This window comes from Nerophis lumbriciformis, linkage group LG20, assembly GCF_033978685.3.
Source record: "Nerophis lumbriciformis linkage group LG20, RoL_Nlum_v2.1, whole genome shotgun sequence".
NCBI classification, from domain to species: Eukaryota; Metazoa; Chordata; class Actinopteri; order Syngnathiformes; family Syngnathidae; genus Nerophis; species Nerophis lumbriciformis.
This window is the reverse complement of record NC_084567.2, coordinates 7,055,001-7,082,203: the sequence shown is the minus strand read 5'-3', so window position 1 is coordinate 7,082,203 and position 27,203 is coordinate 7,055,001. Positions and strand designations below refer to the sequence as shown.

General features: G+C 43.0%; 1 protein-coding gene and 1 non-coding gene across 2 annotated transcripts in view; one reads left to right on the top strand and one right to left on the bottom strand.

Moving 5' to 3' along the window:
• The window catches only part of LOC133619341 (uncharacterized), a 101,670-nt gene extending 75,960 nt beyond the window's left edge, over positions 1–25,710 (bottom strand). The window contains exon 1 of the mRNA XM_061980317.2: positions 24,466–25,710. Coding sequence (XP_061836301.2) covers positions 24,466–25,394 — 929 coding nt within the window. The 5' untranslated portion in view covers positions 25,395–25,710. The remainder of the gene's footprint in view (positions 1–24,465) is intronic.
• Positions 2,888–3,006, top strand: LOC133619892 (5S ribosomal RNA). Its single transcript, XR_009817473.1, has one exon. It is a non-coding gene; the product is annotated as a 5S ribosomal RNA (ribosomal RNA).
• Positions 25,711–27,203: the final 1,493 nt, after the last annotated feature.

The window sequence follows — 27,203 nt, the reverse complement described above, 5'->3', positions numbered from 1 at the left end:
ACAAAACACTTCAAATTAGTTGAACATTTAGAGGGGAAAAATGGTGCATTTTCAAAAACACCTTAAAGAACACAATGAACTTGAAGTTTAATAGAAACACTGAGATTAAATCTAAGTCACAACACATCTAGGATTGAACAACAAACAAAATAAAGCATGAATAAAAACTATTCTATGTATCAACTACCTCATTTGTCATTTCCACATATTAATCCTGTGCTAACTCAACAAACCATACAAACTGAGGTAGAAACTATTCAAGAGTGTTGAGTTACTTCCTGTCTTCTAGACATAATGTGTATTGATAGAAAAATAAAAGCAGTGCAATGTGTGAACAATTTCAACAAAGCACAAATAAAAAGTTCAAAGACTGACAGTATTGCAGTAAATCACACACTGTTCACTTTCTTTACATTTGCACAGAAGACAATCATTTTCACAGAACTATATCAGTGTGCAGTGTCTCATGCTGCATTTTAAGTGGGGTTACTGATTGCTTATTTTACTCCTGTTTTACGTTGGGTGGAGGGGGAAGAGTCACAGCCCCGCTTTACCGTGTACCTCTTGCTTCGTATACTTACTTGCCTTGGTATAAACTATTTGCTTGCCTAACAAAATTGCTATTGCGAAATCAAGTGGACACAATTAGAACAGCAGTTTCTTTCATTAAAAAATGCAGCTGAATTTTACACTTCGCAAACTCATCTCGCGGGCCGGATTGAACCGTTAGGGTGGATGTCGCCACATATGAGCAACATACCACAAACTAAACAGCTAATTTCTTATTTTCCCATGTGTGTTCTCATGTGTTTTACTGCGTCTGCATTATGTGGGAACCTTTTACAACACACTGAACAACTAAATGTTTTTTCTCCAGCGTGTGTTCTCATGTGTTGACACAAAGAGCTGCTATAAGGAAAGGTCTTGCCACAAACTGTACAATTATATGGTTTTTCTCCAGTGTGTGTTCTCATGTGTTGAGTCAATTTGCTCTGGATAGTAAAGCTTTTGTCACAAACTGAACAACTAAATGGTTTTTCACCTGTGTGTGTTCTCATGTGTTGAATCACATGGCTATTTTGAGTAAAGCTTTTGCCACAAACTGAACAGCTAAATGGTTTTTCACCTGTGTGTGTTCTCATGTGTTGAATCAAATAGGTATTTCGATTAAAGATTTTGCCACAAACTGAACAATTAAATGTTTTTTCACCTGTGTGTGTTCTCATGTGTTGATTCAAATGGCTCTTAAAAGAATAGTTTTCACCACAAATTGAACAGTTAAATGTTTTTTCTCCTGTGTGTATTCTCATGTGTTCAGTCAAAAGACAATTTCGAGAAAAGCGTTTGCCACAAACTGAACAATTGAATGGTTTTTCACCTGTGTGTGTTCTCATGTGTCGAGTCAAACGGCTCTTTTTAGTAAAACCTTTTGCACAAACCGAGCAGGTCAAACATGTTTTACCTCTCTTTTTTGAAGAGCATTCAGAGTGTTTGTTGTCAGTGTGAGTCCTCATATCACCTTCACAGTCTTTATCGCAGCTCAAAGGTTCTTCAACCTCGTCTTCAGCCTCACTATCTGATAGTGGAGCTAAGAGGTTGTCCACTTGTGGTTTCTCTTCATCATCTTCAGTCTTCACAGAGAGAATACTCAGTGGAAACTTGGTGTAATCAGCTTCCTCTCGTCCTAGAAGACACTCTCCCTCCTGAGTGATGCAGAGTTCCTCCTCTTCCTTTTTAATGCAGGGTGGTTGTGGAGTCTCCTGCTTCAAAGTGGAGCTCCCCCCTAATTGAGGGGAAACTTCTTCTGGATTACCGATCAGCTGCTGGACGTCTGCAAGACACAAACAAGAAAAACACACTTTCTTCTATGTACTGTATGTGTGTGTAGTAGGGTTGTATAGTATACCGATAGTAATAAAGTATGGTGGTACTAATCAATTGAAATCAGTATTATAGCATCTTTGAAAAGTACCGGTACCGTTCTTTCATCTGAATGCCGCTTTGTGGCGATGACTACAGAGCCGAGGCTCTCAAAACACACACACAAAGTGCATACAAGCAGTAACATGGTGGAGAGGAAGAAAGGCAACAAACAACAATTCTACTGGTTAATAAAGAGGGTGTGTGAAGTGCAATATGGAGGTATTTGGGCTTCTAAACTAACAATAAAGGTGACACTTTAAACAGGGAGCCGCCGCTCTGCAAGGGTTGCTTTACACCTTTCCTGTTTGTGGGCTCCCAGACCGTGGTCGAGGAGCGCAGGGGAGACGTTCCCTCCAGGGCCCATGTTTTGTCGGGGGTAACACTGGGTCCATAAAGCTCCGCTCTTTGGTCGGAAGGACGAGGACGTTGATTAGTTACAACGTGCTCACTTTATTTATTATTTCCACAGGGCACAACCGGACATCCACCATGCTATTAACACTCCTGATCATTCTAACTCTCTCTATCCTAACTTGCCCCCTCACTTACTCACGTCACTCAGCCCACATACTGCCACTCTTAAAGGTGCACACACACATACGCTACTCTCACAAGAGCTGCTTTAAAACACGCCTTGCCAAATGTGGTGATTAGTATTACCACCTTTGCTTCAGACTTAGGTCAACATTTAAATAATAAGCATTCAGATCTGCACAAGGAGTTTAAATAGTGACAGGTATAATGTAGTTGTTACACCTGTCCTGCTGCTCTCTCTTTACTCGCTCGCTCACTCACTGACGTCACTCAGACAACACGTTGACATTCTCACAAACACACATACTACTCTCATAAGTTAACCAGCTACCCTGCTGTGCACATGTAGATACTAGACGCGCACACAGCTGCTTAGTTGGATGCCAAATATTAGCGAAGTTAAAACTGCCCAATTAGCAGTCAACTAATGACTTACAGCATTACTACCTTGAGCACGCCCGATCTCGTCTGATCCCGGAAGTTAAGCAGGGTCGGGCCTGGTTAGTACTTGGATGGGAGACCGCCTGGGAATACCAGGTGCTGTAAGCTTGAGCGCGGCGACGGTCTGTAGGAACCTGCTGCCACACGTTGCAACCACCGAAGACATCAAGAACTCGACTCGGTGAAAGAAACGTGAGTATGGCTCCCTGCTCTTCGTGCACCATTCTCATGGATAGGTTGGCCCTACTAGAGGACCTTGTCCGCCAACTAGAGCAGAGTAATTTTGTAACTTTAGACGCAGCGGACACTAGCATTAGCTGTAGCGAGCTGACTAGCCCAGTTTGTAGCAGCCCTAAGCGGCCTACAAGCAAAGGTGAACCGGTTGAGACACATAACAGATTTAGCCCTTTAGCTAGTCCTACACCCCAGGCTACCGGGCACCCTTAGTCATAGGGGTCTCCATCACCCGAAACAAACAGCTTAGCAAACCAGCCATAATTAAGTGTATTCCCAGGGTCAGAGCACCTGACATTGAAGCTAATCTTAGGGAGCTAACTCGCAGCAGGCCGAGTAAACTTGTACGACAGGCCAATTTCACCACTATAGCTCCGCAAACATAGTTGTACACGTTGGCTCCAATGACACTAGGATGGGCCAGTCAGAGATTACAAAGAGGAACACAGCTAGGACTTGTAATCTCGCTAGAAAGATGTCCAGGCATCGAGTACTTGTCTCTGGCCTCCTGCCTGCGAGAGGCAATGATGAGAGGTATAGCAGATTAGTCTCGCTTAACAAGTGGCTGGCTAGTTTTTGTAGAGAACGTTCATTGATAATTGTCCGTCTTTCTAGGGGAAACCGGGCTTGCTGATGAGGGACGGCCTTCACCCTAACCGGGAATGCGCCATCACTCTATCTAGAAACATAGATTACTGGTTAAGTCACACTTGACTAACTACACTAGAGCAAGCTCGGACACAGGCAATTACAGTGTCTGTTAGACCGAGTAAGGAGTCAGTTAAGCTAGAACTAACCAGCGCCAGGCTGGAAAATTCCTGCACACATAGCATTTCACGTAGATTTATACATAACTCGCAATGTTTTTTTCTGTAGTGACTGTACCAGATGTGAACATGCATTCTACTGAGGTGGCAAATAATGTTCAATCTATCGGAGCACCAAGCAAACAAACTGAAAATTCCCATCATATCAATAATATATTATTCTAATTATTTAAAGCGCACTACACAAAACAAGCATAGACACGATTTCCCCTCTCCAGCTGAAAAAGCCCAAAACCAAGACTATGGGTTGGCTCAACGAGACCACCAGAGCAGAGAGGAGAGCATGGAGACAAGCGTAGCGGAGGTGGAAGAAAGATGGCCTGCAGGTCTCTCTTGAGATACTGAGGGACAGACAGAAGAGCTACCACAGGGTGGTTAAAGCTGAGAGAGACAAGTTCTTTGCCAGTCTCATTGCCAATGCTCCAAACTCCAGAATTCTATTCAGAATCATCAATTCTGTTGTTTGCCCTCCCACCACTGTTATCCAGGATGCATCGCCTACAAAGTGTGATGAGTTTCTGTTGTTTTTCTCAGATAAAGTAAACACCATCAGCAGTAACATCCCACCTTGCACCTGGGACTTAGCTGTTACTCTGAGATGCTCATCCACTTTCTCCATGTTCAGCTCCATCTCCCTTTCATCCCTCTCTAAGATGGCCGTCGCCTTGAGACCAGCCACATCCACTCAGGATCCCGTCCCTGCCCTCCACCTTAAGGAGGTTTTTGATGCAGTAGGTCCCCACATCCTGTCCATCATCAACTGCTCCTTGGCCACAGTTATCGTCCCATCATGCCTAAAACAAGCAGTGGTCCAACCCCTTCTTAGGAAAGCCAACCTAGATCTCACTCACCCCAGCAACCACAGACCCATCTCAAAATTACCATTTCTGTCTAAACTGTTAGAAAAGGCCGTCCTCAGCCAGCTGCAGCCCTATCTCCAACACAACAACATACTGGAGAAAGTTCAGGCCGGATTTAGGGCCGGCCACAGCACTGAGTCCGCCCTCTTGAAGGTGTTAAACGACCTTCTCCTCATCACTGACTTTGGGAAATGTGCTGCACTGGTTGTCCTGGACCTGAGTGCAGCGTTCTATACTATAGACCATACTGATCTCCTGGACCGCCTCCAACATGGGGTCTGCATTACTAACACAGCCCTGTCCTGGTTTACGTCCTACCTCAACAACAGAACCTTCTCTGTGAACATAGCCAACCATTCCTCCCACTGTGCCAACCTCACCTGTGGGGTCCCTCAGGGCTCAATACTGGGTCCCATCCTGTTCTCCATCTACATGCTCCCCCTTGCCAAGTCATTCATCGCCATAAAATTTCCTTTCACCGCTAGGCTGACGATACTGAAATCTATCTTCCACTCAAGACAGACGCTCACTCTGGGCTGGACCTTTTGAAAGACTGCTTGCGGGACATAAAGGAGTGGATGTCACAAAGCTTCCTGCAGCTCAATGACACCAAGAGTGAAATTCTTCTGTTCGGCAACTCCACCTCGGTCAGTCAGATCAGAAAGGATTTGGGAAGTTTGGTCACTCTTGAATAACCCCACGTCAAAAACCTTGGGGTCATATTCGACCCAGACCTCAAGTTTGACAAGCAAGTGAAATCTGTGGTGAAATCCTGTTTTTTCCAACTGCACACAATAGCCAAGATCAAGTCTTTCCTCTCCTCCAGTGACCTACGGAGGGTCGTGTTGATGCTCATCTTCTCCAGACTGGACTATTGCAATGCCCTCTATGCTGGGGTCACCGACAAGACCATCCATAGCATGCAGCTAGTACAAAATGCAGCTGCCAGGCTGGTGACAGGCACACAAATGAGGGAACACATTTCTCCCATCCTCTCCTGGCTCCCAGTGAAGCGCATAGTGAAATTTAAGATCCTCACAAATGTATTCAAAGCGCTCAATGGTCTCGCCCCAGCTTACATCAAAGATCACCTGGACCAACCTACCAGCTCCAGGCTTGGTCGTTGCCATAGATCTGACAACCAGATGACCCTGAAGGTCCCACGGTCAAACCTAGTGACAAAGGGAGACCGTGCTTTCTCAGTGATGGCACGTAGGCTATAGAATAAGCTCCCTCTGAATATCAAGTCCGCCACCACTCTGGACTCTTTTAGAGAACAGCTTAAAACTCACCTCTTTACCGCTGATTACTTTTGATTTATGTGTTCATTGTGTCTTAAATGTTTATTTTAGTCTCTGTTTCTGTTTTTTTTGTTTCTCTACTTATAATCCGGTTATATGAATTTTTCCCCCTTAACGAGGCATCTCCTCCTAACTATACGAATGCTTATATTGCCCGTCCCCTTAAAAGGGGTGGAGGAGTTCCACTAATATACAATGAAAACCTTAACCTTACCCCTAACCTACCGTATTTTCCGCACTATAAGGCGCACCGGATTATTAGCCGCACCTTCTATGAATTACATATTTCATAATTTTGTCCACCAATAAGCCGCCCCGGACTAAAAGCCGCGCCTACGCTGCGCTAAAGTGAATGTCAAAAAAACGCTGCGCTAAAGTGAATGTCAAAAAAACAGTCAGATAGTTCAGTCAAACTTTAATAATATATTGAAAACCAGCGTTCTAACAACTCTGTCCCAAAATGTACGCAAATGTGCAATCACAAACATAGTAAAATTCAAAATGGTGTAGAGCAATAGTAACATAATGTTGCTCGAACGTTAATGTCACAACACACAAAATAAACATAGCGCTCACCTTCTGAAGTTATTCTTCATTCGTAAATCCTTCGAATTCTTCGTCTTCGGTGTCCGAATTGAAAAGTTGCGCAAGCGTGGGATCCAAAATGGCCGGTTCCGTCTCGTAGAAGTCATCGGGAGTCAGTGTCGCTGTTGTTCTGTGAATCCTGCCTTCCGGAAAGCTCGGACCACAGTTGTGACCGAAATATCTGCCCAAGCATTTACGATCCACTGGCAAATGTTGGCGTATGTCGTCCGAGGCTGTCTGCCCGTCTTAGTGAAGGTGTGTTCGCCTTCGGAGCTGTGTGAAAAAAGCCACCCGGCCTCTTCGCGTAAACTTCCCTTAACCACTCGCTCATCTTTTCTTCATCCATCCATCCCTTCGAGTTAGCTTTTATGATGACGCCGGCTGGAAAGGTCTCTTTTGGATGGGTGGAAGTTAGCATGGCAAGCTAGAACCACAGTGAAGGATGACTTCTCATTCCCTGTGGAGCGAATATTCACCGTACGTGCTCCCGTTCCACAGTGCGGTTCAGTTGCTGTGAAATACGGTAGTAATCCGTGTGCGGATGGAGAGATTGCGTCTTTTTATGAACCGGATCGTTTAGTAGGAGCCATTTTGTGGTCTTTACAGATGTAAACAGGAAATGAAACGTACGGTGATATCCGCGCGTTTTTTCTTCTTCTTCCGGGGGCGGGTGAAGCGCTTCCTGTTCTATGGGGGCGGGTGAAGCGCTTCCTGTTCTATGGGGGCGGGTGCTTTCCTTGGCGGTTGCTTGCGTAGAAGAAGAAGCGCTTCCTGTTCTACCGGGAAAAAAGATGGCGGCTGTTTACCGAAGTTGCGAGACCGAAACTTTATGAAAATGAATCGTAATAAAGCGCACCGGGTTATTAGGCGCACTGTCAGCTTTTGAGAAAAATTGTGGTTTTTAGGTGCGCCTTATAGTGCGGAAAATACGGTAAGTAAAAAATATAAATCGTTTTAGGTGCTTACTATGGGGTCTGTCATGCCGCTACCTCTCTACCTAGCTGTTATCTACCGCCTCCCTGGGCCCTATTCGCACTTTATCAGTACATTTTCTGAGTTTGTCGCTGATCTAGTGATGCACGCAGATAATATAATTATAATGGGGGATTTTAATATCCATTTGAATACCCCACCAGACCCTCCGTGTGTGGCGCTCCAGACAATAATTGATAGCTGTGGTCTTACACAAATAATAAATCAACCCACGCATCACAATGGTAATACGATAGATGGAGTCCTTGTCCGCGGTGTCACCACCTCCCAAGTTATGATACTCCCGTACACTAAAGAAATGTCCGATCATTACCATATAAAATTCTAAGTTCTGACTCATTGTCAACAAGCTAATAACAACCACTGCTTTAGCAGGCGCAAAATTAATAATGTCACAACTATGACTTTTGCTTGCCTACAGCCTTCGGTAATGGCGCCATTCCCAAATTATGTGGGCTCTATCGATAACCTCACTAACAACTTTGACGATGCCCTGCGCGACACCATTGATAGTATAGCACCGCTAAAGCTAAAAAAGGCCCCTAAAAAGGTGTACCCCATGGTTTACAGAAGAAACTAGAGCTCTTAAACTATCATGTAGAAAGCTGGAACGCAAATGGTGTGCGACTAAACTTGAGGTTTTCCATCAAGCATAGAGTGATAGTTTACTAACTTATAAACACATGCTTACCTTAGCTAAAGCCAATTACTGCTCCAATCTCATCCGCCTAAATAAAAATTATACTAAATATGTGTTCAGTACAGTAGCATCGCTAACCCAACAAATGACTCCTGTCAGTAGCTCCACCCACTCGGCAGACGACTTTATGAATTTCGTTAATAAGAAAATCGAACTCATTAGAAAGGAGATTAAAGACAACGCGTCCCCGCTGCAACTGGGTTATATTAACACAGATACGAATGTATGTACGAAGGATTTTGCCCTCCAAAATAGTATCTTTCTTTTTGATGAAATGGAGGAATTGTTATGGGATAAAACAAACATGTTTACTTGACCCACTTCCTGAGAATCTTATCAAGGAGCTGTTTGTAATATTAGGTCCATCAGTGCTAAATATTATAAACGTATCACTTTCCTCTGGCACTGTTCCCCAAGCATTCAAAAAAGTGGTTATTCATCCTCTGCTCAAAAGACCTAACCTCGATCCTGACCTCATGGTAAACTACCGGCCGGTGTCCCACCTTCCCTTTATCTCGAAAATCCTCAAAAAAATATTTGCACAGCAGCTAAATGAACATGTAGCATCTAACAATCTCTGTGACCCCCTTCAGTCTGGTTTCAGGGCAAATCACAGCCCTCGCAAAAATTGACTAATGATCTCTTGCTAACTATCGATGCTGATACGTCATCCATGTTCTGCTGCTTCTTGATCTTAGCGCTGCTTTCGATACCGTCGATCAAAACATTCTATTAGAACGTATCAAAACACGTATTGGCATGTCAGACTTAGCCTTGTCTTGGTTTAACTCCTATCTTACTGGCAGGATGTAGTGCATTTCCCAAACCTACTCAGTGACCTCGTGGTTAGAGTGTTCGTCCTGAGATCGGTAGGTTGTGAGTTCAAACCCTGGCCAAGTCATATCAAAGACTATAAAAATGTGACCCATTACCTCCCTGCGTGGCACTCAGCTTCAAGGGTTGCCATTGGGGGTTAAATCAACAAAAATGATTCCCGGGCGCGGCCAAAGCTGCTGCCCACTGCTCCTCTCACATCCCAGGGTGTGATCAAGGGTAATGGGTCAAATGCAGAGAATAATTTCGCCACACCTAGTGTGTGTGACAATCATTGGTACTTTACTTTATGATTATAACAATGTGACCTCGGAGTATGTTAAGGTACCTTGTGGATTCCCACAAATGTTGCTTTTCCTCACAATGACAACATTTAACTCACATGTATGTCAATATCTGTGAAATTCTGCATTTACCAGCAGATTCTGTTTTAGTGGCCAATTCCGAAGTTACGTTAAAGCAAAAATCATGTGGTCTTACATTTTTGTTGCGTTCAGTGATTACTGATTAGCAGTGGCGTGCAGTCACTAGAGGCAGAAAGAAAAAAAAATGTAAAAAGAAAAAAATATATATTAAATTGTTAAATGTATCCAGTGATTATACTATAAAGTTATTTTCCATTTAACTACACCAGTTTTAGATTATTTTTATTCAAAATCGCTGAATTTTCACATTTACCGTTCAAATACTGAGAAGAGATGGTGCGGTGATCAGCAGCCAGTCGAGGCACGTCACTCAGTGCCTCAACATGGATTGCGGACTCGGCTAACTGCTGTCCTGCTGTGCAGTGAGACCGTATTGCTATATGAATTATATTATACATTTCCATAGTTTAGTTAGCTGAGGTATATAATGTACAGTGTATGGGTTGAACAATGCTTTGGTAAAGTAATAACAGGAGATGAGGTGCAACGTATAGTCCTTTAAGTTTTCGGATGGCTGACAGTCTTTGTTGACTTCTTTTTTGAATGTCCGTGGTGTGCTGATCAAAGGTGAGTTTATTGTCCAAGGTTACGCCCAGGTATTTGAAAGTGTCAACTGTATTAACTGTTTGTGTGTTTATGATGATGGGGTTCTGAGGTGAGGGGGTCTTGAACCATATTTCTTTTGTTTTATTGACATTGATTTCCAGATAACTGGCTGTGCATGACTCTGTGAAATGTTTGACTGTGTTATGATAGTCCAGGATGGATTGACTGTTGGAGAGGGGTGCGAGAATGGCTGTGTCATCTGAGTATTTTCAGTATGTTGTGGTGGGTGAGACGCTACGGCAGTCATTGGTGTAGAGTGTGTACAGGAAAGGGCTCAACACACATCCCTGTGGGACCCCGGTGTTGATGGTAAGCATCGGGGATGTGCTTGAGCCCACCCTTACTGCTTGCAATCGGTCGGTGAGGAAGTTGTGGGTGAGGTGGATCAGCTGAGGGGGGATGTTGAGCTGGTGTAGTTTCTGGATCAGTAGATGCTTCTGTAGGGAGTTGAAGGCGGAGTCCACGAAGAGGATCCTGGCAAAGTTGCTTGGGGAGTCCAGATGCTGGAGGAGGAGATGCAGCAGGCAGGCCACAGCATCCTCTGTGCCCCTCCTGGCCCTGTAGGCAAATTGGAGGGGGTCCAGGTGTGGGGTGACAACTGGAAGGATGATGTGAAGCAGCAGTTTCTCCAGGCACTTCATGATTATGGATGTGAGGGCTATGGGGCGGTAATAGTTGAGTTCTGTGGGTCTGGATTTTTTCGGTACTGGGATGATGGTAGCAGTTTTCCACAATGCAGGTATTGTTGCAGTCCAGTAGCTTTCACAGAAGAGTGAGTGTAGGATAGGGGAGAGCTCTATGGCACAGTCCCTGATCACCCTGGCTGGAATGCCATCAGGCCCTGGTGCCTTGCCTGGCTTGCAGCGGCTCAGCTGGCGCCGTACTCCCTCCTCTGTGAAGGGGTCCGGTTCCTCGGGGTCTGGTGGTGGTAGGGCTCTCAGCAGGTCCTGACACTCTGGTGAGAAGTCCAATTTATCAAAGCGGGTAAAAAATATGTTCAGGTCTTTAGAGAGGGTTTCTGGGTCACTGACAGTGCATGATGTTTTAGTTTGGCATCCTGTCAGGGTTTTCACCTTCTGAAATGCCTGCTTGGTGTTCATGTTGCTGAATTCAGTTTCCAGTTTGTTTTTGTACTTCAGTTTTGCTTTAAATACCTCGTTTTTTAAATTCCTATTTTTTGTCTTGAGGCTGGCCCAGTCCTGTTGCTTGAAGGATTTATGTTTTTCCTTCAGGCTCTTTTTTAATTGTGGGGTGATCCATGGTTTGGAGTTGGGATAAATATGTATTGTTTTGGTTGGAATTGTGGAGCTGATGCAGAATTTGATGTACCGTATTTTCCGCACTATAAGGCGCACCTAAAAACCACAAATTTTCTCAAAAGCTGACAGTGCGCCTTATAACCCGGTGCGCTTTATATATGGATAAATATTAAGATTCATTTTCATAAAGTTTCGGTCTCGCAACTTCGGTAAACAGCCGCCATCTTTTTTCCCGGTAGAACAGGAAGCGTTTCTTCTTCTACGCAAGCAACCGCCAAGGTAAGCACCCGCCCCCATAGAACAGGAAGCGCTTCTTCTTCTACTGTAAGCAACCACCCGCCCGCGTAGAAGAAGAAAAAGCGCGCGGATATTATCATTTCCTTTGTGTGTTTACATCTGTAAAGACCACAAAATGGCTCCTACAAAGCGACAGGGATCCGGTTCATGAAAAGACGCAATCTCTCCATCCGCACACGGATTACTATTTCACAGCAACTGATATTCCTGTGAACCGCACTGTGGATACAACGGGAGCACGTACGGTGAATATTCGCACCACAGGGAATGAGAAGTCATCCTTCACTGTGGTTCTAGCTTGCCATGCTAATGGCCAGAAACTTCCACCCATGGTGATATTCAAAAGGAAGACCTTGCCAAAAGAGACCTTTCCAGCTGGCATCATCATAAAAGCTAACTCGAAGGGATGGATGAAGAAAAGATGAGCGAGTGGTTAAGGTAAGTTTAAGTTTACGCGAAGAGGCCGGGTGGCTTTTTTCACGCAGCTTCGTCCATGTTGATATACGATTCCATGTGCCCACATCACGCTGGTTTTAATATATTATTAAAGTTTGACTGACCTATTTGACTGTTTTTTTGACATTCCTTTAGCGCAGTTAGATGCGGCTTTCAACACGGGGCGGCTTATAGGTGGACAAAGTTTTGAAATATGCCGTTCATTGAAGGCGCGGCTTATAACCCCAGGCGCCTTATGGTGCGGAAAATACGGTAGTCTGTGATGACAGAGACCCTGTCATTCAGACTACCATCAAAAATGTCCCAGTCAGTACAAGCTAGGGCGCCTTGGAGTTGAGTGGTGGCGTCCTCCGTCCACTGGGGGGCACTGCTGCAGAGCGGTTTGTGGCGTTTTAGTTCCTGCTTGTATGACGGAAGTAAACAGATGACGTTGTGGTCGGCAGCTCCGAGCGGAGGATATGTACGGGCATAGAAGGCATCGGTGATGTTCCCGTAGCATAAGTCCAATATGTTTCCCCTTCTTGTTGGAATGTCCACATACTGTTCGAAAGATGGTAAAACATTGTCCAGTCTGCATCCGTTAAAGTCCCCCAAATAAAGCAGCGGAGCACCGGGATACTTAGCTAACATGGCATTAGCATCCTCGGCTATCAGCTTCGCTGCTGTGTTGATGTTAGCACTGGGGTCTACGTAAATACAGCTGACCACAACAGTGGGGAATTCCCGGGGTAGATAGAAGGGACGGAGGGACAGGGTCAACAACTCCAGGTTGTTACACCACCTGTCGTTGATGTAAAGGCAGACCCCACCGCCTCGCGTCTTCCCCGAGTGCTTTGTTCTGTCGGACCTGACGATGGTGAAATTGTCCAGGCTCACCTCAGTCGGGAACCGACTCCTCCAGCCAGGTCTCACTGAGAGCGATGATACAGATGTCTCTAAAGGCCCTTTCAAAACGGCACCTTGCATGCAGTAGATCCATCTTGTTACGGAGTGATCGTACGTTGGACATGATGATGGTGGGCAGAGGAGGTTTAAAGGGACGCCTTCTTACCCGGCTCCGGATGCCTCCACGCCTTCCCCTTTTCCTCAGCCGAAGCTCCGAAGGTAGGACCACGGCAGGCCTGGTGTTACTCCACAGCGAGGCTCGATGTAGCAGGAGTTCATCTCGGCTGTAGGTGAGTAGCCGGTCGTTGGTGTCGGGCTGTAGTGCTAGGCTATCGCAAATCAGCGATAAGATTGTGAAAAAGGCGGCGATCACCTTGTAACTTGTCATAGCTGATCCGTGTGACTTTTGCCTACATACAATGTGACAATTACACGTAAGGCACGGACATAAAACATACATAAGACACTAGACACAAGGTACGGTCAGTGCTGTCGCAGCAGAGCATGCGCCATCTTGGAAATCATCCAACTGTTACTGCAATAATGTTCGTGTTGGAGGAGTTGTGATTGACTGCAGGGCCACAACATTAGGTACACCTGCAGACTGCAGGTGTATCTAATTCACAACTCCTCCAACACGAATATTATTGTTTTTGCACTTTTTGGCTTCTTATTAAATAACTTTTGTAACCTATTTGTATGGGCTTTCCTCTTTGTGATGTTAAGTTCCTGTTATGCGCTGTTATACAGTATATGCCTTGAGCTCTTATTTTGAAGGCGCTAAGAGCGGAATTTTGACACGTTGGGGTGGAGCGGAAGTTTTTGAAAGAAGGTAAATAAAGTGGTCCTCGTGTAAACTGGAGCCTCCGTGTTTGTTATTTTGTAGTTTCATACAGTATAGGCGACATTTATAAACCCTCGGTTACACTTTTTTAAATAGATTCAATCTTGCACGTGGAAAGTTGAAGTGAGGGCTTTAGTTGATATAACACTCCCGTCAAGGGGTTCATTAATCCAGTACAACAGCGGCGCATTTCTAAGTAAAGGTAAGACCATAGTAACGTTTTTTTTATTAAATGTGCTTTTTTGTGTGCTACAGCTTGTATGTGTAAAGTTAAAGTTAAGTTAAAGTACCAATGATTGTCACACACACACTAGGTGTAATGAAATTTGTCCTCTGCATTTGACCCATCCCCTTGATCACCCCCTGGGAGGTGAGGGGAGCAGTGGGCAGCAGCGGCGCCGCGCCTGGGAATCATTTTTGGTGATTTAACCCCCAATTCCAACCCTTGATGCTGAGTGCCAAGCAGGGAAGAATGCTGGTATGAGCTTTTAAACATAACCCGTTAACTGCTGCCAATCAAATGGTGAATAAGATACTCTTTAGGGTTCATATGTTTGTAAATCTGACTGTGATGAAATCAGTGCCTCACCAGCCATCAACCTCACCGCATATCACTGCTGATTAGAGACATACTAGCACTGTGTCAAATAAAAAGTAGCACATTCTAGTAGACATGGTCTTTTTTCCAATCATACGCTCACTCATCCCTTTAACCGTTACAGGCTCAAGAATTTGCATGCACGTTCATCTTTCTTTTTTTACGATAACATTTTTTATGATCGTGTCATGTCTTAATTGAAATAGAGATAAATGGGATTAATTGTCCAGCCCTAACTCAGCCCTACTAAGAACTAGGAAATACAATTCAAAAATGCTCAAAATCAAATCCTGGCGCAACAACATCATTTTAATCTTTCACTAGCTGCTACAGTGTTTACAAGATGGAGGATGACTTAGAGATAGTGGCTGTTATGTCCACTCTAACATCCATCCAATAACTTGATGGACTCCATCAATAACTTAGCTTAGTAATGCTCTTGGAAGTGTAGAGCGATTTGGCAAAAATACCCGTCAATTCTGTCTATTTCATGGCTGGCTCACAGCGTGGACACTTCGTGATCAGATACGACCGACAGACGATTCTGGATGTGGATAGATCGGGCCGTTATAGGCTGAAAGATGCGGGTACTTTCGACCTCCTCGCTAGCATGGGGATTCTTCGCTGGCTACATCCAGCGGCCTCGAAAGCAGCGGAGTCAAGTGCCAGCGAGGACCGTCAACGGAAGACACGTAAGCGGTGTGAGCGGAAGCAGAAGCGGGGATGCCGAGCGGGGCTAACAACAAAGCGAAAGGCTAATCCTCAAAGAAGCGCTAGTCCGGGTGAGAAGTTAGTTAAAATAGAACTAGCCAGCGCCAGGCTGGATAATACCTGCACACATAGCAACTATTTTATAACAATACACAACTCAAAAAATGTTTTTTCTGTGTCAGAAGTAGACATGCACTCTACTGAGGTGGCAAGTTATGATGCGTTCGGTTTATCACAACATCAAGCAAACAATCGGAAAATTCCCGTCATATCAATTCCTAGATATGGTCGAAATTATTTAAATTGCACTACACATAATAAACACAACATTATTAATATTGCTACTACGGATAATTTCAACAAAAACTCCTCAAAACAGCCCACTACCTATAATATAGGCTTCTTAAACATAAGATCATTATCTTCCAAAACGCTATTAGTTAATGAGGTCATTAGAGACAATAATCTTGACGTTATTGGTCTCGCCGAGACCTGGCTCAAACCAGACGATTTCTTTGCGCTGGGTGAGGCGTCTCCTCCTGGCTATGCTGGAGCGCATATTGCCCGTCCCATTAAAAGGGGTGGGGGAGTTGCACTCATCCACAATAAAAACTTTAATCTTACCCCGAACCTAAATAACAAATATAACTCGTTTGAGATGCTTACTATGAGGTTTGTCACACCGCTGCCTCTCCACCTGGCTGTTATCTACCGCCCCCCAGGACCCAATTCGGACTTCATCAGTGAATTTTCAGAGTTCGTTGCTGATTTAGTGACGCACGCCGACAATATAATCATAATGGGGGACTTTAATATCCATATGAATACCCCATCGGACCCTCAGTGCATGGCGCTCCAGACTATAATTGATAGCTGTGGTCTTACACAAATAATAAATGAACCTACGCATCGCAACGGAAATACGATAGATCTAGTGCTGGTCAGGGGTGTCACCACCTCCAAAGTTACGATACTCCCGTATACTAAAGTAATGTCCGATCATTACCTTATAAAATTCGAAGTTCTGACTCATTGTCAACAAACTAATAATAATAACTACTATAGCAGCCGCAACATTAATGCTGCCACAACGATGACTCTTGCTGGCCTACTGCCTTCGGTAATGGCACCATTCCCAAATTATGTCGGCTCTATTGATAACCTCACTAACAACTTTAACGACGCCCTGCGTGACACCATTGATAGTATAGCACCGCTAAAGCTTAAAAGAGCCCCTAAAAGGCGCACCCCATGGTTTACAGAAGAAACTAGAGCCCATAAATTATCATGTAGAAAGCTGGAACGCAAATGGCGCGCTACTAAACTTGAGGTTTTCCATCAAGCATGGAGTGATAGTTTAACAACTTATAAACACATGCTTACCCTAGCTAAAGCTAAATATTACTCAAATCTCATCCACCTCAACAAAAATGATCCGAAATTTTTGTTTAGTACAGTAGCATCGCTAACCCAACAAGGGACTCCTCCCAGTAGCTCCACCCACTCAGCAGATGATTTTATGAATTTCTTTAATAAGAAAATTGAACTCATTAGAAAGGAGATTAAAGACAATGCATCGCAGCTACAACTGGGTTCTATTAACACAGATACGACTGTATCTACGAAGGATACCGCCCTCCAAAATAGTTTCTCTCTCTTTGATGAAATAACATTAGAGGAATTGTTAAGATGTGTAAATGGGACAAAACAAACAACATGTTTACTTGACCCATTTCCTGGGAAACTTATTAAGGAGCTTTTTGTATTATTAGGTCCATCAGTGCTAAATATTATAAACTTATCACTTTCCTCTGGCACTGTTCCACTAGCATTCAAAAAAGCGGTTATTCATCCTTTGCTCAAAAGACCTAACCTCGATCCTGACCTCATGGTAAACTACCGGCCGGTGTCCCACCTTCCGTTTATCTCGAAAATCCTCGAAAAAATTGTAGCACAGCAGCTAAATGAACACTTAATGTCTAACAATCTCTGTGAACCTTTTCAATCCGGTTTCAGGGCAAATCACTCTACGGAGACAGCCCTCGCAAAAATGACTAATGATCTACTGCTAACGATGGATTCTGATGCGTCATCTATGTTGCTGCTTCTTGATCTTAGCGCTGCTTTCGATACCGTCGATCATAATATTTTATTAGAGCGTATCAAAACACGTATTGGTATGTCAGACTTAGCCTTGTCGTGGTTTAACTCTTATCTTACTGACAGGATGCAGTGCGTCTCCCATAATAATGTGACCTCGGACTATGTTAAGGTAACGTGCGGAGTCCCCCAAGGTTCGGTTCTTGGCCCTGCACTCTTTAGTATTTACATGCTGCCGCTAGGCGACATCATACGCAAATACGGTGTTAGCTTTCATTGTTATGCTGATGACACCCAACTCTACATGCCCCTAAAGCTGACCAACACGCCGGATTGTAGTCAGCTGGAGGCGTGTCTTAATGAAATTAAACAATGGATGTCCGCTAACTTCTTGCAACTCAACACTAAGAAAACGGAAATGCAGATTATCGGTCCTGCTAAACACCGACATTTATTTGATAATACCACCTTAACATTTGACAACCAAACAATTACACAAAGCGACTCAGTAAAGAATCTGGGTATTATCTTCGACCCAACTCTCTCCTTTGAGTCACACATTAAGAGTGTTACTAAAACGGCCTTCTTTCATCTCCGTAATATCGCTAAAATTCGTTCCATTTTGTCCACTAGCGACGCTGAGATCATTATTCATGCGTTCGTTACGTCTCGTCTCGATTACTGTAACGTATTATTTTCGGGTCTCCCTATGTCTAGCATTAAAAGATTACAGTTGGTACAAAATGCGGCTGCTAGACTTTTGACAAGAACAAGAAAGTTTGATCATATTACGCCTATACTGGCTCACCTGCACTGGCTTCCTGTGCACTTAAGATGCGACTTTAAGGTTTTACTACTTACGTATAAAATACTACACGGTCTAGCTCCAGCCTATCTTACCGATTGTATTGTACCATATGTCCCGGCAAGAAATCTGCGTTCAAAGAACTCCGGCTTATTAGTGATTCCCAGAGCCCAAAAAAAGTCTGCGGGCTGTAGAGCGTTTTCTATTCGGGCTCCAGCACTATGGAATGCCCTCCCGGTAACAGTTAGAGATGCTACCTCAGTAGAAACATTTAAGTCCCATCTCAAAACTCATTTGTATACTATAGCCTTTGAATAGCCCCCCTTTTTTAGACCAGTTGATCTGCCGTTTCTTTTCTTTTCTCCTCTGCTCCCCCCTATCCCTTGTGGAGGGGAAGACACACAGATCCGGTGGCCATCTGGCTGTCCGGGGTCGGGACCCGGGGTGGACCGCTCGCCTGTATATTGGTTGGGAACATCTCTGCGCTGTTGACCCGTCTCCGCTCGGGATGGTTTCCTGCTGACCCCACTGTGGACTGGACTCTTACTGTTATGCTGGATCCACTATGGACTAGACTCTCACAATATTATGTTAGACCCACTCGACATCCATTGCATTCGGTCTCCCTAGAGGGGGGGGTTACCCACATATGCGGTCCTCTCCAAGGTTTCTCATAGTCATTCACATCGACGTCCCACTGGGGTGAGTTTTTCCTTGCCCTTATGTGGGCTATACCGAGGATGTCGTTGTGGCTTGTGCAGCCCTTTGAGACACTTGTGATTTAGGGCTATATAAATAAACATTGATTGATTGATTGATTGATAATGCGAGCTAAATATTTCATTAGTAGGAAGCGCTTGTTTTGCTCTTCCACTTTCTTCATTTGACTTTTGCATTCTTTCATCTCCTCTTATGTGAACTCCACTGCCTTCTTCAAGCTAACAATCATGGCGGCTCTTTCTTTACATTCTTCAACAAGGTCGGCTCATTTACACTTTAAGGGCTTGAAATAGCTTTCAAACGACAAAACTTCAACTCACTCACCTTCATCTTTCGTCTTTATCTCCGTTGGTGATTTGCTGGAAGTTGATTCTCTTTCATGTTCTCTTTTAGCGGACGTCGCCATCTTAGCATAGCAGTAGTCGTCCATCTTCTATCACGTCTTCAATCTTCACTTCAGATATCGCTCCAAACTCAATGCACGTTTCGTGGCTTTGGAAAATACCAATTGAGATATTTGTTGCTATATTTGCTGTGAATCATATGACTTTAAGATCGTGAATTCGATCATTCTCCGAACAACCATAGCATGCTGTCTTTGTCCTTTTGCTTCGCTTCAAGTACATTTGCGCATGCGCTATAAACCAGCAACTTCCGTTTCATACTCGACATCAGTTGTTTTTCAAAATAAAGGCATTTTAATCTTGTTTTTAAACAATTGTTAGCAAAAGTATCTAACATCAAATAATACTCTTTGAAAATAAAATATATATATATACAAGCACGTGCACAGACTTTTTCCATGGCTGTTGTTCAAACCAGAAAAAGGACATACATCGAAGAAAAAAAAAACATACATTTCAAATCCGACAAGAAACACAAATATTTTTCAACTTACTTAGTTGTTTTAGTTAAAAACATTTCGAAAGTCAAATGATTACTCTGAATAAAGAAGAAAAGCACTAAGAGTGTAGATCTCCACTAAATTGTGTGCCATCTCATGTGTATCGTGTGCTGGTATGACAATAAACTTCCATGAATCCTGTAAAACACCAGACAGTTAGTAATATGGTTTCACATAAAAATGTTGGTGAAACTGCTCATTTCTACCTAGCGATAGGTGGCTCTAACTGTAGTGCTAATCACTCACCAGCAGAAAGCCCTCATCACACTGCTAATCAATAACTACCATCTTAGGCACTATCTTAAATGCAAACATGAAAACAAAACACATTAACGTCTTTCCCCATTACAAGCATCTTAACCCAAACCAGGGGTGTCAAACTCATTTTAGCTCAGGGGCCGCATGGAGGAAAATCTATTTCCACGTGGGCGGGACGGGTAAAATCATGGCATGATCACTTAAAAATACGACTATGAAAACTTCGGATTATTTTCTTTATTTTACTGCGGCCCAAAATAGAACAAGCACATTCTGAAAATGTACATATCACAAATAATCCTCTTGACAAAACACTTCAAGTTAGTTGAACATTTAGAGGGGAAAAAATGGTGCATTTTCAAAAACACCTTAAAGAACACAATGAACTTAGACTTAATCTCAGTGTTTCTTTTAAACTTTAAGTCACAACCCATTTAGGATTGAACAAAAACAAAATAAAGCATGAATAAAAACTATTCTATGTATCAACTAGGGATGTCCCGATCCGATATTTGGATCGGATCGGCCGCCGATATTTGCCAAAAAATGCGTATCGGCAAGGCATGGGAAAATGCCGATCCAGATCCAGTTTTTTTTAAAAAACTCCAGTCCGTGTTTTCCAACGCACCGATTCAAATAATACATTCCACTTTTCTGCTGCTCCCTAATTTCCATTCCGCATTTTCCAGCACACCTTCAACACATCCACAGGTCTGTGGATTCTCACGCAGTTGCTTTTAGCTGCTGGCAATACACGACAGGCTCTTCTCACTCTTTTCTGTGTCTCCCTCTCACAGACAGCAAGCGCACCTTCTTACACACGTCACATACTGTCACGTCATACGTCACATACTGTCACGTCATACGTCACATACAGTCACGTCAACGTCACATACGTATACGTCCTCTCCCAGCAGAGATGTAGCAGCATGGCTAACGTTAGCTGTGATGCTAGCGCAGCCGTGTGACCAACGTTTCCTCTAAGGTGCGTGCCTGCGCAATTGCGCACTCGCACTGCTCAAGCGTCCTCTGCGCACGGCAAATCTATGCCACGCACAAAATCAAATAAAAAAATAAGCGCATAACAATTTCCGACACACGGACACGACAGAGAAAACAGTTTTCGGCATCATTGTTCAAATATTGTGATGTCTGTCGAGACGCTTATCTCCATTCGGTGCCACACGTCCACACCATCAAAATGCCGAGGCAGAAATTTCCACATCAACACCGTATGAAGAAATTAGTGATTTTTTTAGTTGTGATTTCCTTCTCTGTATGAAAGTTTAAAAGTAGCATATATTAATGCAGTATGAAGAAGAATGTTTTAATGTAGACATGCAAGCCTTGAAAGAAAATTTGGAAAATCAAGACTACATTTCCTGCAAATGGGTGCATTTCTACCCTATATTTTAACTTTAGATTTATTCTCATATCAAACTCTTTTGGCTGTCTTTTTGACACTTACATCCGGCGCCCCCCTCCACACCCTGGATTATAAATAATGTAAATAATTCAATGTGATTATCTTGTGTGATGACTGTATTATGATGATAGTATATATCTGATAGTATATATCTGTATCATGAATCAATTTAAGTGGACCCCGACTTAAACAAGTTGAAAAACTTATTGGGGTGTTACCATTTAGTGGTCAATTGTACGGAATATGTACTTCACTGTGCAACCTACTAATAAAAGTCTCAATCAATCAATCAAAACACATAGAATCATCATACTGCTGTGATTATATGCATCAAGTGTTCATTCAAGGCTAAGGCAAAATATCGAGATATATATTGTGTATCGCAATATGGCCTTAAAATATCTCAATATTAAAAAAAGGCCATATCGCCCAGCCCTAGTTCAATGATGCCATTTCTGTTTGTCATGTATAATTTTGTCTATTTTGTGTTTATCCTTGAATAAACAGGTCAGTTTCTTGTTACCAACCATTGTGCATTATTCAAACTCCCCTAATTCAGCTGGCTAGTTGTTATCAAGAGTACTAAAACCCTTTTCAACATGATTCTGACAACTAAGTAGGCTAAATAACTTTAAACTTTAAAACATGCTCGGATAGGCCAGTATCGGTATCGGTCAGTATCGGTATCGGATCGGAAGTGCAAAAACAATATCGGTATCGGATCGGAAGTGCAAAAACCTGGATCGGGACATCCCTAGTATCAACTACCTCATTTGTCATTTCCACATATTAATCCTGTGCTAACTCAACAAACCATACAAACTGAGGTAGAAACTATTCAAGAGTGTTGAGTTACTTCCTGTCTTCTAGACATAATGTGTATTGATAGAAAAATAAAAGCTGTGCAATGTGTGAACAATTTCAACAAAGCACAAATAAAAAGTTAAAAGACTGACAGTATTGCAGTAAATCACACACTGTTCACTTTCTTTACATTTGCACAGAAGACAATCATTTTCACAGAACTATATCAGTGTGCAGTGTCTCATGCTGCATTTTAAGTGGGGTTACTGATTGCTTATTTTACTCCTGTTTTATGTTGGGTGGAGGGGGAGGAGTCACAGCCACGCTTTACCGTGTACCTCTTGCTTGGTATACTTGCTATACTATTTGCTTGCCTAACAGAATTGCTATTGCGACATCCAGTGGACACATTTAGAACAGCAATTTCTGTCATTAAAAAATGCAGCTGAACTTTACACTTCGCAAACTCATCTCGCGGGCTGGATTGAACCTGTTATGCCCGAATGTCGAGGGAGGTGGGGGTTGGGTTGTGGGTGTTGGGGGTTAATTGTTCATATGTCTCGGATTTGCACATCAATCAGTCTGAGGAGTAAAAGTTGTCACTTGGTTATGCAAACAGTTACCCAGCATCACAATGTCAGTTTTGATACATCTCAACTTTGCAGTGAAAAAGGGTGTAGTGCAGGTTTTTGAGCGTGCACAAACTTGACACATGAGGCCCCAGGTCCCTGGACTGAAGGAGTAACCAAGCACTTGAAGCATCATCTATCTTACGGTTCAGGAAGGTTTCAGATACAGAGAAGACATGGGGTCATGAGTACCGTATTTTCCGCACTATTAGCCGCACCTAAAAACCACAAATTTTCTCAAAAGCTGACAGTGCGGCTTATAATCCGGTGCGCTTTATATATGGATTAATATTAAGATTCATTTTCATAAAGTTTAGGTCTCGCAGCTACGGTAAACAGCCGCCATCTTTTTTTCCCGTAGAAGAGGAAGCGCTTCTTCTTCCACGGTAAGCAACCGCCAAGGTAAGCACCCGCCCCCATAGAAGAGGAAGCGCTTCTTCTTCTACTGTAAGCAACCACCAAGGTAAGCACCCGCCCCCGTAGAAGAAGAAGCGCGCGGATATTACGTTTCATTTCATTTGTGTGTTTACATCTGTAAAGACCACAAAATGGCTCCTATTAAGAGACACGCGTACAACGCAGAATTCAAACTCAAGGCAATAAGTCACGCAGTAGAACACGGAAATAGAGCAGCAACGAGAGAATTAAACATAAATGAATCAATGGTGCGTAGGTAGAGGAAGCAACAAGATGACCTGCGCCACTAAGACAGGGAGACAGCGCCGGACGACATACGCCAACATCTGCCAGTGGATTGTAAATGCCTGGGCGGATATATCGGTCTCAACTGTGGCCCGAGCTTTCCGGAAGACAGGATTCACGGAACTGCTGGACAACAACAGCGACATTGACTCTGATGACTTCGACAAGACGTAGCCGGCCATTTTGGATGCCGTATTCGCCCAACTTTTTAATTCAGACACTGAAGAAGAATTCAAGGGATTTATGGATGAGGAATAATTTCAGAAAGTGAGCTTTAAATGTTTATTTTGTGTGTTGTGTGACATTAACGTTCGAGCAAGGTTGAGTTATTGATGTTGCTATTGCTCTGCACTAATTTGAGTGTTACTATTTTTGTGATTGCACATTTGCACATTACATTTTGGGGGTGAACAGAGTTGTTAGAACGCTGGTTTGTAATATATTATTAAAGTTTGACTGACCTATCTGACTGTTTTTTTTACATTCCCTTTAGCGCAGCGTAGGCGCGGCTTATAACCCGGGGCGGCTTATAGGTGAACAAAGTTTTGAAATATGCCATTCATTGAAGGTGCGGCTAATAACCCGGGGCGGCTTATAGTGCGGAAAATACGGTAGATAAGATTATGCTCCAAATAATGCAAATTTGTATGACCACTTCAGATATTTGTGAAAGAAGTAGTGAGGAGGTCCTGGGTAGGGTGGATGTCGCCACATATGAGCAACATACCACAAACTAAACAGCTAATTGATTATTTTCCCTTGTGTGTTCTCATGTGTTTTACTGCATCTGCATTATGTGGGAACCTTTTACAGCACACTGAACAACTAAATGGTTTTTCTCCAGTGTGTGTTCTCATGTGTTGAGTCAATTTGCTCTTAACAGAAAAGTTTTTGCCACAAAGTGAACACTTATATGGTTTTTCACCTGTGTGTGTTCTCATGTGTTCAATCAAACTGCTCTTAACAGAAAAGCTTTTACCGCAAACTGAACAACTAAATGATTTTTCTCCAGAGTGTGTTCTCATGTGTTGAGTCAAATTGCTCTTAACAGAAAAGCTTTTGCCACAAACTGAACACTTAAAAGCTTTTTCACCTGTGTGTGTTCTCATGTGGTAAGTTAAATTATTACTTCGTGAAAAGCTTTTGCCACAAACTGAACAACTAAATGGTTTTTCACCTGTGTGTGTTCTCATGTGGTGAGTCAAATTGATATTTCGAGAAAAGCTTTTGCCACAAACTGAACAAGTAAATGTTTTTTCACCTGTGTGTGTTCTCATGTGGTGAGTCAAATTGATATTTCGAGAAAAGCTTTTTCCACAAACTGAACAACTAAATGGTTTTTCACCTGTGTGTGTTCTCATGTGTTCAGTCAAATCACAATTTCGAGAAAAGCTTTTGCCACAAACTGAACAACTGAATGGTTTTTCACCTGTGTGTGTTCTCATGTGTCGAGTCAAACGGCTCTTAAAATAATAGTTTTTACCACAAATCGAACAGTTAAATGTTTTTTCTCCTGTGTGTATTCTCATGTGTTCAGTCAAACGAAAATTTAGAGGAAAGCTTTTGCCACAAACTGAACAATTGAATGGTTTTTCACCTGTGTGTGTTCTCATGTGTCGAGTCAAAAGGCTCTTGCTAGTAAAACTTTTAGCACAAACCGAGCAGCTCAAACATGTTTTACTTCTCTTCTTTGAAGAGCACTCAGAGTGTTTGTTGTCAGTGTGAGTCCTCATATCACCTTCACAGTCTGTATCGCTGCTCAAAGATTCTTCAACCTCGTCTTCAGCCTCACTATCTGATAGTGGAGCTAAGAGGTTGTCAACTTGTGGTTTCTCTTCATCATCTTCAGTCTTCACAAAGATAACATTCAGTGGAAACTTGGTGTAATCAGCTTCCTCTCGTCCTAGAAGACACTCTCCCTCCTGAGTGATGCAGAGTTCCTCCTCTTCCTTTTTAATGCAGGGTGGTTGTGGAGTCTCCTGCTTCAAAGTGGAGCTCCCCCCTAACTGAGGGGAAACTTCTTCTGGATTACCGATCAGCTGCTGGACGTCTGCAAGACACAAACAACAAAAACACACTTTCTTCTATGTACTGTATGTGTGTGTAGTAGGGTTGTACAGTATACTGCTACTAATAAAGTATCGTGGTACGAATCAATAGAAATCGGTACTATACCACCTTTGAAAAGTACCAGTACCGTTCTTTCATCTGAATGCCGCTGTGCGGCGGTGACTACAGAGCCGAGGCGCATGATGTTGAGTGTGTCAAAACGCACACACAAAGTGCATACAAGCAATAACATGGTGGAGAGGAAGAAAGGCAACAAAGGACAATTCTACTGGTTAATAAAGAGGGTGCGTGAAGTGCAATATGGAGGTATTTGGGCTTCTAAACTAACAATAAAGGTGACACTTTAAACAAGGGTTTAAAGTGCAAGGGTTGCTTTACACCTTTCCTGTTTGTCGGCTCCCAGACAGTGGTCGAGGAGCGCAGGGGAGACGTTCCCTCCAGTCCCATTTTTTGTCGGGGGTAACACTGGGTCCATAAAGCTCCACTCTTTGGTCAGAAGGACGAGGCCGTCGATTAGTTACAACTTGGTCACTTTATTATTTCCACAGGGCACAACCGGACATCCACCATGCTATTAACACTCCTACACATGCTACCACTACCTCTCCTTACTTGCCCACTCACTTACTCAGCCCACATACTGCCACTCTTAAAGGTGCACACACACATACGCTACTCTCACAACAGCTGCTTTAAAACACGCCTTGCCAAATGTGGTGATTAGTATTACCACCTTTGCTTCAGACTTAGGTCAACATTTAAATAATAAGCATTCAGATCTGCACAAGGAGTTTAAATAGTGACAGGTATAATGTAGTTGTTACACCTGTCCTGCTGCTCTCTCTTTACTCGCCCGCTCACTCACTGACGTCACTCAGACAACACGTTGACATTCTCACAAACACACATACTACTCTCATAAGTTAACCAGCTCCCCTGCTGTGCACATGTAGATACTTGATGCCAAATATTAGCGCAGTTAAAACTGCCCAATTAGCAGTCAACTAATGCAAGTGAAATGACTACATTTTGTAACAAATTCCTACCATTTGTGTTTTGTCTTTAATAAATGTGTTTTACCTGCTACATGGCTTATCTGTGTACATTTATCCATAAATTGTTTTTTAGTACTTAATTAATAATTTTATTTTTCTTAAAGCACAGACCAGGAGTGGCAACCATAAATCATGAATAATTGAATATAATGTCAGTAAAACTTTATGTTCTAATCTAATCCTTGATTATAGCAGAGTATATTTAATATGGAAAATTTTATTTTGTTCTTTGAGTGCAACAAGTTAAGCCTAATGTATATTTCAACCTTGTAAAAGTGTTCTTTGACTGCGAGTGTTTAATGTAGTTAAGATTTTCTGTTAAAATAAAGCCAATATTGACAATTTTTGCAGTTCCCTTTATTTGGAAAAGTATCTATACATTTAGTACCGGTACTAAATTATTGGTATGGGGACAAC